This window comes from Pseudorasbora parva, chromosome 21 (genome assembly GCF_024679245.1).
Source record: "Pseudorasbora parva isolate DD20220531a chromosome 21, ASM2467924v1, whole genome shotgun sequence".
Lineage (NCBI taxonomy): Eukaryota > Metazoa > Chordata > Actinopteri > Cypriniformes > Gobionidae > Pseudorasbora > Pseudorasbora parva.
The window spans coordinates 10,573,477-10,587,370 of NC_090192.1; the positions used below are offsets into that span (position 1 = coordinate 10,573,477).

General features: G+C 40.6%; 1 protein-coding gene across 1 annotated transcript; it reads left to right on the forward strand.

Moving 5' to 3' along the window:
• Nucleotides 1-6,475: 6,475 nt before the first annotated feature.
• Nucleotides 6,476-11,949, forward strand: taco1 (translational activator of mitochondrially encoded cytochrome c oxidase I). The gene is made up of 5 exons (XM_067429486.1): nucleotides 6,476-6,946; nucleotides 7,174-7,280; nucleotides 9,332-9,462; nucleotides 9,803-9,965; nucleotides 11,520-11,949. The coding sequence occupies exons 1-5, from the start codon at nucleotides 6,718-6,720 to the stop codon at nucleotides 11,727-11,729; spliced, it is 840 nt and encodes a 279-aa protein (XP_067285587.1). The 5' UTR covers nucleotides 6,476-6,717; the 3' UTR covers nucleotides 11,730-11,949.
• Nucleotides 11,950-13,894: the final 1,945 nt, after the last annotated feature.

Here is a 13,894-nt window from a genome sequence, read left to right on the forward strand (position 1 = left end):
AACCTTTCAATTATCCAGAGAGCCAACCTCGAGAACTGCATGAGCCATAGAAGGGGCAGTGACATCCAGACGGTAAAATCTGATAAATGTATGAGAGGAAGCCCAGCTTGCAACTGCACAAATATCTCTTACCGAAAACCCCTTAAACAACGCCCAAGACGTAGCCATACCTCTTGTAGAATGAGCCTTTAAACCCGCTGGTGTATTAAAGCCCATAGACGTATAGGCCAATTCAATGGGAAAGGCGGCTTACCCTTACACTGGGTGGCCCATGAAACAAATAACTGATCATTCTTCCTGAACGATCGCGTCCTGTTTACGTAATAGCGTAACGCCGTACAGGACACAAAGTGTGCAATTTCTGCTCCTCCTCTGAAGAAAAAGGAGGGGGGGGGTTAAATGCACGCAACTCCAAAGCAGAGCAGTTATAAGCTGAATCACTGACTTTGGGAACGAAAGCCGGGTTAGGCAACAATGTAACCTTGTCACCACACTCGCTAAAATTCAGACATGTCCGATGAACCAACAAGGCATGCAACTCACCCACTCGCTTAGCTGATACTAAAGCAAGTAGCAAGATCGTTTTCAGAGATAGGAGCTTAATATCAAGACTCTCCAGACGTTCAAATGGAGCTCGAGTAAAGGCATTCAGAACCAAGGATAAATCCCATGACGGGACCAGGCGCTTAGATACTGGTCTCAGACGCTCCACTCCCTTCATAAAACGGCATACAAGAGGGTGCCGTCCCACTGAAACTCCCTCGAAGCCTATGTGACAGGCCGAAATGGCAGCCAGGTAAACTTTAATAGTAGAAAACGCTCTCCCATTGTCCATTAAGCTTTGTAAAAAACAGAGTACATCACTCACCACGCATTGAAAAGGAATAACTCCTTTACACGTACACCATTCCTTAAACACATGCCATTTAAGTTCATACAGAGAGCGCATTGATGGCGCTCTAGCGCTCTGAATAGTGTTTATAACCTCTTGCGGGAGCCCGAGTGTGTTTAAATTTAACCCTTCACGGGCCAGACCCAAAGATCTGCCCGACAGGGATGCATCCGTTGTCACTACTTTCCTCAGCGACGCGCCCCCCCCCCCCCCCCAAGGGAACCCCTTCCCGAAATAGACAGGGTTCTTTCCACTGACGAAGAGCCGTCACGCAATCCCCAAGTATTCTTACTTTGCGCGCGAGGTGCCGATGAGGACACAGTCGCCTCGCTGCTACCCATCGCTGGAAATCCCTCATCTTTAGCAAGCCCAACGGGACCATGGACAGCGACGAAGCCATCATGCCCAAAAGGCAAAAACAGGTTCTGACGATAACTGGGCAAGGCACTGATAAAACGCCACTATCCTCCTTTCCGAGAGCATGGCGCGGTATGCCACAGAGTCTATTCGTAAGCCCAGATACTCCACTGTCTGAGATGGAATCAACTGGCTTTTGGCTCATCGTTAGATGAGACTTGAGCATCTCTGTTTCCCGTTCCGTGAGCTCCCGCGAGTGAGCGCAAATCAGATAATCGTCCAGATATTCTGAGCCCCTTGTGTCTCAGTGGAGACAACGATGTCTCTATGCACCGCTTATGAGGCGCGAGGCAGAGCCCAAACGGAAGAGTGACAAATTCGTACACTTCGCTCCGAAAGGAAAACCTGAGATATTTCCTGTGCGGGATAGATACTTATATGAAAGTAAGCATCCTTGAGATCTACCGTAGTGAACCAATTGCCCCAGCGGATAGTGTGCGTAAGAGCTGCGACTGTGAGCATCCTGAATTTGTACTTCCTCAAGTGCTTGTTTAGAGCACGCAGGTCAATTATCGGGCGTAAACTCCCGTCTTTCTTTGGAATCAGAAAATAACGGGAGTAATAGCCTTTCTGAGCTCCCCCTCTGGAACTCGTCTTATTGCTCTTTTCTCTAAGAGGGAGGATATTTCCGCCACCAAAACACGAGCTGAATCCCCACTTGCAACAGTTGCTATGATCCCGTTGAAAGGGGGTGGTTTTACAGCAAACTGAAGCCTGTAACCCTTGGTTACCGTCGCGAGGACCCACGGATGCGCGGAACACTCCCTCCAAGCCCCCTGAGAAAGAGCCAGCGGGTTCAGCTGAACCGGATCCATAGATGGAGTAATAGCGCCATCTAGCGGACCGAGAGAAAAACGGCCAGGGTCTGTTTTATTTCTTGGTTCATTGTTGTCATTTTGTTTTTGTCTCCCTGCACACTCGGCAATGAGCCTGGATGCGACAGAGAATTTTTTATTTGCTTTGAACCCAGAGGCTGAAGTGCTTTGTGACAATACACTTGAGAATGTGTGCTTGTACCCAACAAACCACATTCTTCTGGTGGCTGAGCATTCTGCACTCGAACTTAACGGAACATAGTGTGTTGAGGGGAAACTGAACTGGCCTGAACACAATTTAAAAACATTTTTCCGCGCAAATTCCACATCTTCCGCTTTTTCGCGGGTGGGGGAACAGATATGGTGGGCTCGGGAGAGGACATCGCAGAGAGCCCTAGGTGCTGCCTGTCCCTCCCATGCAGAAATTGCGTCCTAGGTATCCCTCCTCTTTTTGTTGGAAGGGTTGGCGGACTTGGACTTCGTAGCCACCGCCGCGAATGACTGCTTTCCCCACGGTTTAGCGTTCGAAGCAGCAGGGGGGCGAGTCGCCTGCTCCGTGCTCTGGGGTTTCGCCGGCCTGGACGCATTCAAAAACCTCCTGTTCTGCGTTGGAGGAACAGGACGCTGGGGAACAGGAGGACGCGGTGCTCTTTTCCGCGGCAGACATATGTCAAACGCCTCTCCTTCCTTCCTTCCTCTGGAGATCACACCTCTGTCTCATGGCCACAACGGCTGTACCAAACAGTCCACTAGCATCGACCGGAGCGTCGAGAAAATCGTATTTCTCCTTATCTCCGATGCTCGAGAGATTAAGCCACAGCGACCACTCGCCTGCAACGGCTAGAGCCATGGTACGGCCGCAGCTTTGCACCGCACCGCGTGAGGTGCGTAAGTTGAGATCTGTTATGTTGCAGATCTCCTCCCAGACGCCCAGGTTTGGATTGCCAGCGTCTAGCTGAGTACCCAGCTCCACCAACAACTCGGCTTGATAGGCTGCCAACAATGAAGTGACATTAAGTGCCCGCACCGCTAGTCTGGAGGATTTATATATTTTTTGGTACATGGAAACTGTAAAGCGTTCCATTTTTCCTGGAAGGGAGGGACTGGCAGATGAGAGAGTGGTCCGCCTATTTGGATGCAGGTGGTGAGCCACTGTCTGCTCGACCGTGGGAGGGTTAGAGAGCCTGAGCCTTTCCATTTCACTCACATCGAGCGACGAGTAATCCTTGACGGGCACTCTGTGAGAAAAGGGCTTGTCCAACGATCGTTTCATCTCTGCTACACACGCCGGCAACGCGGGAAGCAGTTGTTTCGCCGGTGGAAGGCGAGCAGGGAGCCTTTTCCCATCGTAAATATCACGTTTAACTCCTGGATCCCCAGGAGTTACGGGCCAAGCGATGCCAAGCTTGGCTGCCGCACGCTTACAAACTTCCACAAGGTCACAGTCTCCTACCGCCGACGCCATGTCGTCGCTTAGCGCGCTCACTGGTCTGGATGCTTGTGCAGCAGACAGAATAGCGTCATCCTCCTCATCATCCGGCTCGTCTCGGAGGAGGCGAGCTAACATCTCCTTAGCCTCCTCCTCGTCTCCCTCTACTTCGTCGCCGTCCACGAGTAGTTGCTGGTCAAAAAGCGGCGTAAACTCAGGTGACTCCGCATCCATAATCTCACCCCACGAAGAAAAATTCTGCGGGAAAGAGGGTTGGGTATGGGCTCGCACCTCTGTCTCCGCACTTGTCGAAGGAGGGACGGAAGAGAGAACTGGATCCTCTTTGGAGGATGCAGCCACACGAAGCCTTCTTTCTAAGATCATGGCAGGCATTACACAACTCTCCGCATCCTCTTGTGCAGCCTGAGAAATTGCCATCCCTACCAAGTAGTTTTTGGATATTTTACTGAAAAAATGTTACATAGTACACCTTTAATTTATTTTATTCCAATTAAAGTTTATTTTCTTTCACATAGCCTAACAAAAAACTGGCTTTAATTTTAGTTAATTATAAAAACCTTGGATATATGGTTTTACAAAGTTACTAGCCACAATTTTGACATCGATTCCATGGGGAAAAACTGCCATATAGAGATATTTTTAATATTATATCATAATTTGGAAGCAGATATATTAGGCTGCTGCTGCCACTTTTAGTCCTGACGCATGAATTCATTATACTGTTACACATGCGTTTCTTTCTCAACTCTTCTTACATGTGAAATGCTGTCTATGTGTTTATATTATTATTATATTTTTTGTATTTTATAGACTTTTTCAATTATTCTACTTTACTTTGTTAGCCTAGAAATCTAGACGCACCCTAGCGGCAGCAAATTTAATCTGCCCGCAAGTGTCGTCTAGGAACTCTCAATACACTTCTGAGCTGTATTTCTCACAATCTGGACGGGCCAATCACATCGTATATAGAGTCGGCGGGCGGGGCCATAATGACGCCGGCCGAGTTGCGTTTGCGTGCTTCTAGTAAACACAGAAACTGGCGAACGACGGCGGTCTTTCAAATCAGCTTTGACTGCGATTCTGGAAGACTTGGAGCTTTTCTCTGAGAAAAGAACAAAGAACGAACGAAAGTCATTCTTAAAAAGGGAAGATGTGTTCGGAGTTTAGCCGACCGGATACAGTGAATGTTTAATCTATCAACAAGCTCTGTTTCACCTTCGTTGCTCTGGTTGGTTGTAGCGCTATCCTATCGCGTGCAGAGGGAGTTTGAAAGACAACCGTTTATCCCGCCACTCGGATTGAGCCCTGTCTATGGTGAGTTTCCAGACCAAACATCTTGATGTGGGTCTGGCTTGTCAGGCTATTACTTTGTTACTGTAGCCAGTCCGTAACTTTTTGCACTCTAGTGGTTAATAAACAGAACTGCATGCGTCTTGCGGAAGAACATTGCAGCCGGAGGTACTTCTCTCTGTTTATGTCTATGGCGGATCACGCAGGGACTGTGCTCCTCTGCAGCGGTACCTACCAGTCTGGCCTGAAATAGTCCCAATATAAATACTTATTATAAGTGTACTATAATGATTCAGGGTAAAAAAAAAAACACGGTTTGGAAAATGGATTCATGTTGTACATTCTCATTATATAATTTTTGTAAATCTTGAACACAAAAAAAGTTACGGACAGCAGCTTTAAGTAGCCTACATTTTTCAAGTAGGCCTATGCATATCTATCTGAGTATTTTCATATTTGGAAACATTTACTTTTACTTCACTACATCGTTCTTCTTAACTCCACCATATTTCATGAACATGTTCCTCTTTATTTGAACTTTTGAAGGAATTTCACCAGCTCCCAAGGTGATTTGTGAACAAGCTGATTCCTTTAAAATAACTTGTTTAAAAGATTCGCAAATCGCACTGACCGAACTCACTAATTCAAATGATCTGTTCATAGCAGGTCTCAGTTAACAATTCACTAAATTCACAAGTCTGACTCAAAATGATCAAGAAAGGGAGCTTGATCCGAATTTCAGGATTTCTTATTTAAAATAAAAATCATATTTAGATCATGACTGTAAGATTTTTGTGAACTAAATGCTGTAAAAGGATGCGCAGTTTAAGCCAATTGAAATGCTTAATGTGGACAGGGAAAAATAAAACTATTATGTTTGAAGTTCTTCTTAATATATTAAGACAGTTTGCACTAAAAAATATTTTAATTTCAGTTGTTTCACACTTAAATTATCAGTAATTATCAGTGATATTTATTTAACATATAAGCTTAGTTAACAAAATAAAATGTTTTCTTACTTGCAGAGCAATAATATTAAGTGCATAATCTTCCTTATTGACTAGTGTTGGCTACTTGACAATTCATAATATATCATAACGATGTCAGATTGAGCTGTAAACCATTTTAGCTCACACAGGCATATATTTCGAGCAGTACGGTGTATAAAAGTGCAAAATAAAAATAAAAACATTCATCAATCAGTATTTACTTTGAATACTAAAGTAGAATAAAAAAATAAATCAAGAAGGTTTGTACTTGATTTTGAGTACAATTTTACTTACGTTTGAAAATATTTTATTAGGGTTATCTGTACTTTTACTTAAGTAGTTGATTTATGTATGTATGATGTATCGTATATTGTATGTATTATATATCATATTATATTAATTATATTATATTATTATTCATTTATTACTTTTTTCGTAAAATGTAGAGTAAATTATTTTATAATTATTTCAGTAATAATTATATATTACTGAAAAAGAGTCATAACAATTTGAGAGCGATTCATACCATAGACAGTAAAAGAAATTTTTAAGGATTTAAGGATTTAAGGATTCATACGAGAGCGCCTTTGGACTTTTATTTTGGCATTAGTTTGTTCACCGGAAATGACGTGTGTAGTGTTGCTGTCTCTTGGGCTCGTGTGGGATAAAATAGCCTTTCAAAAGAGCTATGGCACAATTTGACATTAACATTTATTTTCGCAAATAACGAGCTCATAATATATTGAATCATAGTCGTAAAACGTTCCTGAAACTATCCGTTTTTTACAGCATGGTTAAAACGTGCATGTTCGAAGCTCAATACCTGCCAAAGACAGCATGACATTTTAAAGTTTGACCAAAGTCATGCCAGTGTTAGGATACATGATGCTGAGCGCTTTCAGACTAACAGTGAGAGTATCTGCTGCGGTTCAGAGAGGCTGTCAGTGTCCAGCCAGAGCATTGCACTCGAGCCCTGTGCTCTGGGCAGGACACAACAAATGGTCCAAAGTGAAGGACATTAAAATACCCAAAGATGCGGCTCGAGCCCGTATGATTGCCAAGTACGCCATGATGATTAGGATTGCAGTCAGAGGTAAAAAAGGATTTGACTGAATTGACATTTTCCAATTTTGCACTTACCAACAACAATGGTAATACCATGTTATTCTTAAAAATACCATGGGGCTCTTCTTTTACCATGTAAAGAATATAGTAATTACCATGTGATACATCTGGTATGATCACTGTAGCGTGGTACTACTACACAGTACAGCTACATTGGTGTGTGCATGCTGAGATGACCCTGTGCTTGTGTTACAGAGGGAGGACCCAATCCAGAATTTAATGTTGCATTGGCACAGCTTCTAGAGCAGTGTCGGAACAAGAATCTACCCAAAGCCACTGTAGAAGGAGCTATAAAAGGAGCCGTAAGGCAGACTTTACCGTTCTTAACTACTACTATGATACGTGTATATAATTGAATTTATTAATAGGATTAACCCCTTGAGATGTACCATCTCGTTTTCAAGGGGGTCCTAATGTACGATCAAGACATAGTTATGAATCAATTACAAATACAATTAACAACAAAAGAAACAATAACAAAAACAATTATACATACATATACACATACAAATATATACACACACACATAAAAAAAATATACGTGTATATAATAAAGAAATTTATATTTTCACCTTCATACAGTTGTTTTTTACTGGTTCACACTTGAGAAAAAAAAGAAGAAAGCGATATAACAAAATATTATACATGCTGCATTTATTTTATAAAAATGCATTAGAAACCATAATATGTGAAATATTTTTTTAATCTTCTAATTGAATATATTTTTTAAAATGTAATGTATTCTCGTGATGACAGCTGAATTTTCAGCATCATTACTCCTGTCTTCAGTGTCACATGATCCTTTAGAAATTGCTGCTCGAGAAACATTTCTTACCATTATCAATATTTAATTTAATTTAATTTTGCCATTTAAATTTTGTGGAAATTGATACAGACTGATACATGTCCCTAGCCTAGAAATCTAGACGCACCCTAGCGGCAGCAAATTTAATTTGCCTGCAAGTGTCGTCTAGGAACTCTCAATACCCTTCTGAGCTGTATTCCTCAAAATCTGGACGGCCCAATCACATCGTGTATAGAGTCGGCGGGCGGGGCCATAATGACGACGGCCGAGTTGCGTTTGCGTGCTTCTAGTAAACACAGAAACTGGCGAACGGCGGCGGTCTTTCGAATCAGCTCTGACTGCGACTCTGGAAGACTTGGAGTGACAAAGAGCGGCACTGAAGTCATTCTTAAAAAGGGAAGATGTGTTCGTAGTTTAGCCGACCAGATACGGCGAATGTTTAATCAGTCAGCGAGCTCTATTTCACCTTCGTTGCTCTGGTTGGTTGTAGCGCTATCCTATAGGGAGCAGAGGGAGTTTGAAAGACAACCGTTTATCCCGCCCCTCGGATTGAGCCCTGTCTATGGTGAGTTTCCAGACCAAACATCTTGATGTGGGTCTGGCTTGTCAGGCTAACATGTCCCAAGATGCTGTGTTCAACTTTGGTGTCATCAAACTTCGCCTTTGTTTTGAATAGGCGCCCTCTAGCGGACAGAAAAGGTACATAGTGCAGCTTTAACTACTATTATTCCTTTTAATTATAATGTCTCATTAAAAAATCTAAAAATGTATAAAACTGATCAGAGATCAGGTTGTTCAATGGTTCTCAGTGACTGCTCATAATTCATGGGTTCAGAAATCATCGCCCCTAGTGGTGAACCATTGACATTTCGAAGTGTTTTGAAACGTTTCGAAACAGTGATGACGTTACGAAGCCTTGTTTACTGAAATCACGTGACTTTGGCAGTTTGATACGTGCTCCGAACCAATTGATTCGAAACAAAGGATTTGTTAAGTTTCGAAGCTTCATGAAGCAGTGTTTTGAAAAAGAAAAGATTATTAATTTTATTCAGCAAGGACACATTCAATTAAAAGTGACAGGAAAGACGTTTGTAATGTTACAAATAGATAACTGCTGTTCTTTTAAATATTCTTTTCAGCAAAGAATCCTGGGGAACATGTTCTCTGGTTTCCACAAATATATTAGGCTGCAAAATCTGTTTTCAAAAAGAATAATAATAAGAAATGTTTCGAAAGCAGCAAATCAGCATATTAGAATGATTTCTAAAGGACCATATGACATCGAAGACTGGAGTAATGGTGCTGAAAATTCAGCTTAGCATTTTAATTTGTGTGTGTGTGTGTGTGTGTGTGTGTGTAGATATATATGTTTTTATATTTATAAATGGGATGTTTAAAAATAAGATTTTAACAAGGAAAAAAATGTTCCATTTGTTTCCATACAGCAATAAAATCTTTCAAAATGCTCTTTTCTATTCTGTTATTCATGCATTGAAGAAATGTTAGTATTAATACTAAATCTCTTTTGTCTTTTTTAATGTATAATAGAAGTCAAAACCAGGAGCACAGTATCTTTATGAGGCCATGGGACCGGGCGGGTGCACGCTACTCATTGAGGTTTTGACTGACAACAACACACGATCCCACAATGAACTCAAACGGATCATGACGAAACATAGGTTAGTACTAATGAGTTGTGAAGGTAATAATATATAAGTAGATATACGGCCTAGTTTCACAGACATGGCTTGGATTAAACTAGGATTAGGCCTTAGTTAAATTAGGACATTTAAGTAGCATTTATAAACATGTCTTACAAAAAAAACATTACTGTGTTTTGCATATTGAGACAAAACAATGGCACTGACATATTTTAAGATATGGCAGTGCAAGTTGTTTGCAGTTAATACCGCTCAAACGTGCATTTTAGTCTGGAATAGGCTTAAGCCTAGTAAAACCAGGCAAAGAAGTATTAATACTAAACAACTAAATCTGCAGCTTTTCTCTGTTTGTCCACAGTGGGGCGCTGTGTGAAGGAGCACGCCGTAACTTCGACAGGAAAGGGGTTGTGGCAGCATCCAGGGATGGGATCTCTTCTGAGAAAGCTCTGGAACTGGCCATTGAGGCAGGAGCTGAAGATGTGCAGGAGACGGAGGATGAGGAGGAGAGACCCATACTACAGGTCTGATCACACTTTCTTAACTGTGCAAAATTCAGAAGTGAAGCATTTAATTCTGACTTTAAACTCATGAGTGTGAATTTAAATTTCCTTGGCAAACATGCCCCAAAAGGATGGATGAACAAATTTGCATATTCATGCTTATACTAAATGAAGGGTATGAATTACATTCAAGCTATTTTAAGTTATGAAGAAATTACTTTCACAAGAAAAACATTTAAAAGATGAGTGAGTTTTAAGTGATAAAATATCTTCTAAATTAAATATTCATAACCACTGAGAAACTGAAGGAATTATTAGAAACCTCACTTTTGATTTTATTTTATGAAGCTTCAGTTAATTTAGTTCTGTATCATGGTTCCTACATCAGTATAAATGAAGTTCATAATTAAAGGACTATGCACTATGTTAGCCTGACAAGCCAGACCCACATCAAGATGTTTGGTCTGGAAACTCACCATTGACAGGGCTCAATCCGAGGGGCGGGATAAACGGTTGTCTTTCAAACTCCCTCTGCACGCGATAGGATAGCGCTACACCAGCCAGAGCAACATGAAGCGGAGCTCGTGGATAGATTAAACATTCGCCGTATCCGGTCGGCAAAACTCTGAAAAATGACTTCAGTGCCGTTCTTTGTTCTTTTCTCAGAGAAAAGCTCAACTCCAAGTCTTCCAGAGTCGCGGTCAAAGCTGATTCGAAAGACCGCCGTTCGCCAGTTTCTGTGTTTACTAGAGGCACGCAAACGCAACTCTGCCGTCGTCATTATGGCCCCGCCCACCGACTATACACAATCTGTCATTAATTACTCACCCTCATGTCATTCGACACCTGTAAGACCTCCGTTCATCTTCGGAACACAAATTAAGATATTTTTTGTTGAAATCCGATAGTTCAGAAAGGCCTCCATTGACACTAATTTAATTTATTCTCTCAAGACCCATAAAAGGCACTAAAGACGTCGTCACAAAGCCCATCTCACTACAGTGGTGCTACAATAATTTTATGAAGCGACGAGAATAATTTTTGTGTGCAAAAAATAAATAAATAAAATAACGACTTATATAGTGATGGGCCAATTTCAAAACAAAGTTTTGAACGTTATGAATCAGTGAATCGATTAATAATTCGGCTCGCCAATGTCACGTGATTTCAGCAGTTTGACACGCGATCCGAATCATGAATCAATACGCTAATTCATAACCGTTCGAAATTTTGTTTTGAAATTGGCCTATAACTTGTCGTTATTTAGGTTTTTTTGCGCACAAAAACTATCCTCGTTGCTTCATAAAAGTATTGTAGAACCACTGTAGTGAGATGGGCTTTGTAACGACGTCTTTAGTGCCTTTATAGGTCTTGAGAGAGGAAATGACATTGGTGTCAATGGAGGCCTTTCTGAGCCATTGGATTTCAACAAAAATGTCTTCATTTGTGTTCCGAAGATGAACGGAGGTCTTACGGGTGTCGAAAAACATTAGGGTAAGTAATTAATATGAGAATTTTCTTTTTTGGGTAAACTAACCCTCTAAAAACCATCCTTCTGTGTTCTGTCCTTTTCAGTTTGTCTGTGACATGACGTCAATGAAGATTGTGCGGGATGCTCTAGAAAGTCTGGGTATTCACACACTATCAGCCGGGCTGGAGTTTGTTCCTCACACCCCCTCTCTCTTGACTCAGACTCAGCTAGAGACCGCATTCACCCTGCTGGAGGCTCTCAATGACTGTCCTGATGTGGTCCGGGTATGGGATAACATCCACGCACAGAACTAGTGTTCACGATACTGTAAGTCATGGATAGATGGACTAATTAATGCTCTACATGCTTTAAGATCAACTGAAAGAAAATGACCTGCTTGGACTTTACTTGGACTTTTTGTGTGATGATTAAATGCTTGACCTTGTTAATTCATCATGGAAATAAAGAAGACATATTAGTCATAGATGTGTATCATTTTGAGTACCATTATATACTGAATGTTGTGATCATAAAACTTTTGTTATAAGATTAGATTAGGCACTAATCACAAAGGAATATTTGAAAATAATTTACTGTATTTTTGAAAAACTCATTGCTAGAAGTCTTGCTTGGACTTTTCCCAACAGCATAAAAACAAAAAGGAAAAACAAAGCTGCTCTATGCAAATGTTTATTGAACAGTGAGAATCAGGGTCAGGCATTAATCGTGGCTTAAGGCAAAAATGACACAGGAAAACAAAACTGCCCCAGATATTTAAAATTCAGGCTTAATTACTAATTTAAACATTTTATATTTTCATAAGATTCTTGGCCTTACTAGTAATGGGTTTAGTACTTTGGCAGACACTGTATTTACTGTATCAGAGGCGAGTGTTGTATCAGAGGCAGGTTTGTGTGGCCAACCCTGACACCACGTGTTTTAAAATTACATCAAAACCTAAAACACTACAACCAGACAATTTCAAACATGACCGTCGGAAGTAAAAATAAATGTGGGTGGGTCCTCTCTGAAAAATTTGACTGGAGTAGATTCCATTTACATTAAGGACATATATATTACCTTGTTTGCTAAACATCTGGTTGTGGCAGACAAAACTACGGAAAACACACTATTAGCAATAGTAGTGTAGGGGTAAGATGCATGGCATCAAGTTTTTGACGCAAATCGACCTGAGGTTCAAATCTGCCTTTTGCTGAACTCTCTCTACTCCCTTTCCCTCATCACAAATCAGATCAGAAAGGCATTTATTTTCTATAAAAATAAATATTAGAAAAATGAACATAAAGTGTCTAACGTGTTTAATAAGTGTTTCTCCGTTAAGGGTAGGTAAACGGCCGGGCTGAATTAGAGACGATAAAAGTCAGTGGGTCCAATATCATTGGTCTTAAAAAGTGGGTGGGTCTTGTCCCACCCACCCACACACAATGGTTCCGACGCCCATGATTTCAAATGTATAGTAGCAGAGCATTTGCTGTGTTATGATATCCTAGTTCCATCAACTTTTGTATTTGATGTGAATTTCATTTTTAGTCAGCCATAATTGTTCTGATTTTTCAGTAGAATCAAACCAACATATTAAAGGTTTGTTTTTTTGATAAGGTTATAATTTTTTTTCTAAAATATTGCCCCTTATTAAAAAAAAGAAAAAGAAAGAATACTACAAACCAGCTGTTTTAAACGGTAATTATCTGTTCAAGTCATGTCTGAAAGATTTTATTTATGAGTTGAACACACATGGAAGGCATCACAATGTCGTAATTATGAGAAGGAAACTGAACTTTCTGAGAAAATATGGGGAATGCTATAGCATCTGTATTGATGGTAAATTTGTTGAAATTAATGAAATTATAACCTTTTTATTTAAAATAAAACTAAGTTGTATGTACAATATACCACATCATTATACAATTACATTAGTGTATCTAAGGATTAAATTTGAAGCACATTCATAAATAGAATAAAAACACCAAAAACATACACATTCGATATTCATAATTTTGTTGGAGTTAAAAATGTTGCTATGTTTTGTTGAAAAGGTTAATCGCCATTGTGCTCCAGCATAAGTGTCTGTCTTGAACACACCAGACACCATACATGTCTGAACTTGACAAAATGTAAGTTCCTCCTTCTATGAAGATATAATTAAAGGGAAAGTTCACCCAAAAATGAAAATTCGGTCATCATTTGAAAATTCTTCTTCAAGTTGTTCCAAACTTTTATGAATGTCTATCTTCTAGGCATTGAGTACCAAAGTATCCCCGGACCCCCTAATTGATACAAGTTTGGAGCAACTTGAGCGTGACTAAATGATGACAGAATTTTCATTTTTGGGTGAACTATTTGTCTGGGTATTACCAGAACAAGCTCAATTTAAGATTGAACATTGGTCTGGGGAGTCTGCTCTCTGTATTTCCTACTGCACAAGAGGTGTGTTAAACGAGCATTATTCAAATGACTC

Bases quoted from the DNA above. Each gene is read 5' to 3' on its own strand.
- taco1 (XM_067429486.1), top strand. From the start codon at position 6,718: ATGCCAGTGTTAGGATACATGATGCTGAGCGCTTTCAGACTAACAGTG. The intron at 6,947-7,173 runs GTAAAAAAGGAT...CTTGTGTTACAG, and splicing joins GATTAGGATTGCAGTCAGAG to AGGGAGGACCCAATCCAGAA. The intron at 9,966-11,519 runs GTCTGATCACAC...TGTCCTTTTCAG, and splicing joins AGGAGAGACCCATACTACAG to TTTGTCTGTGACATGACGTC.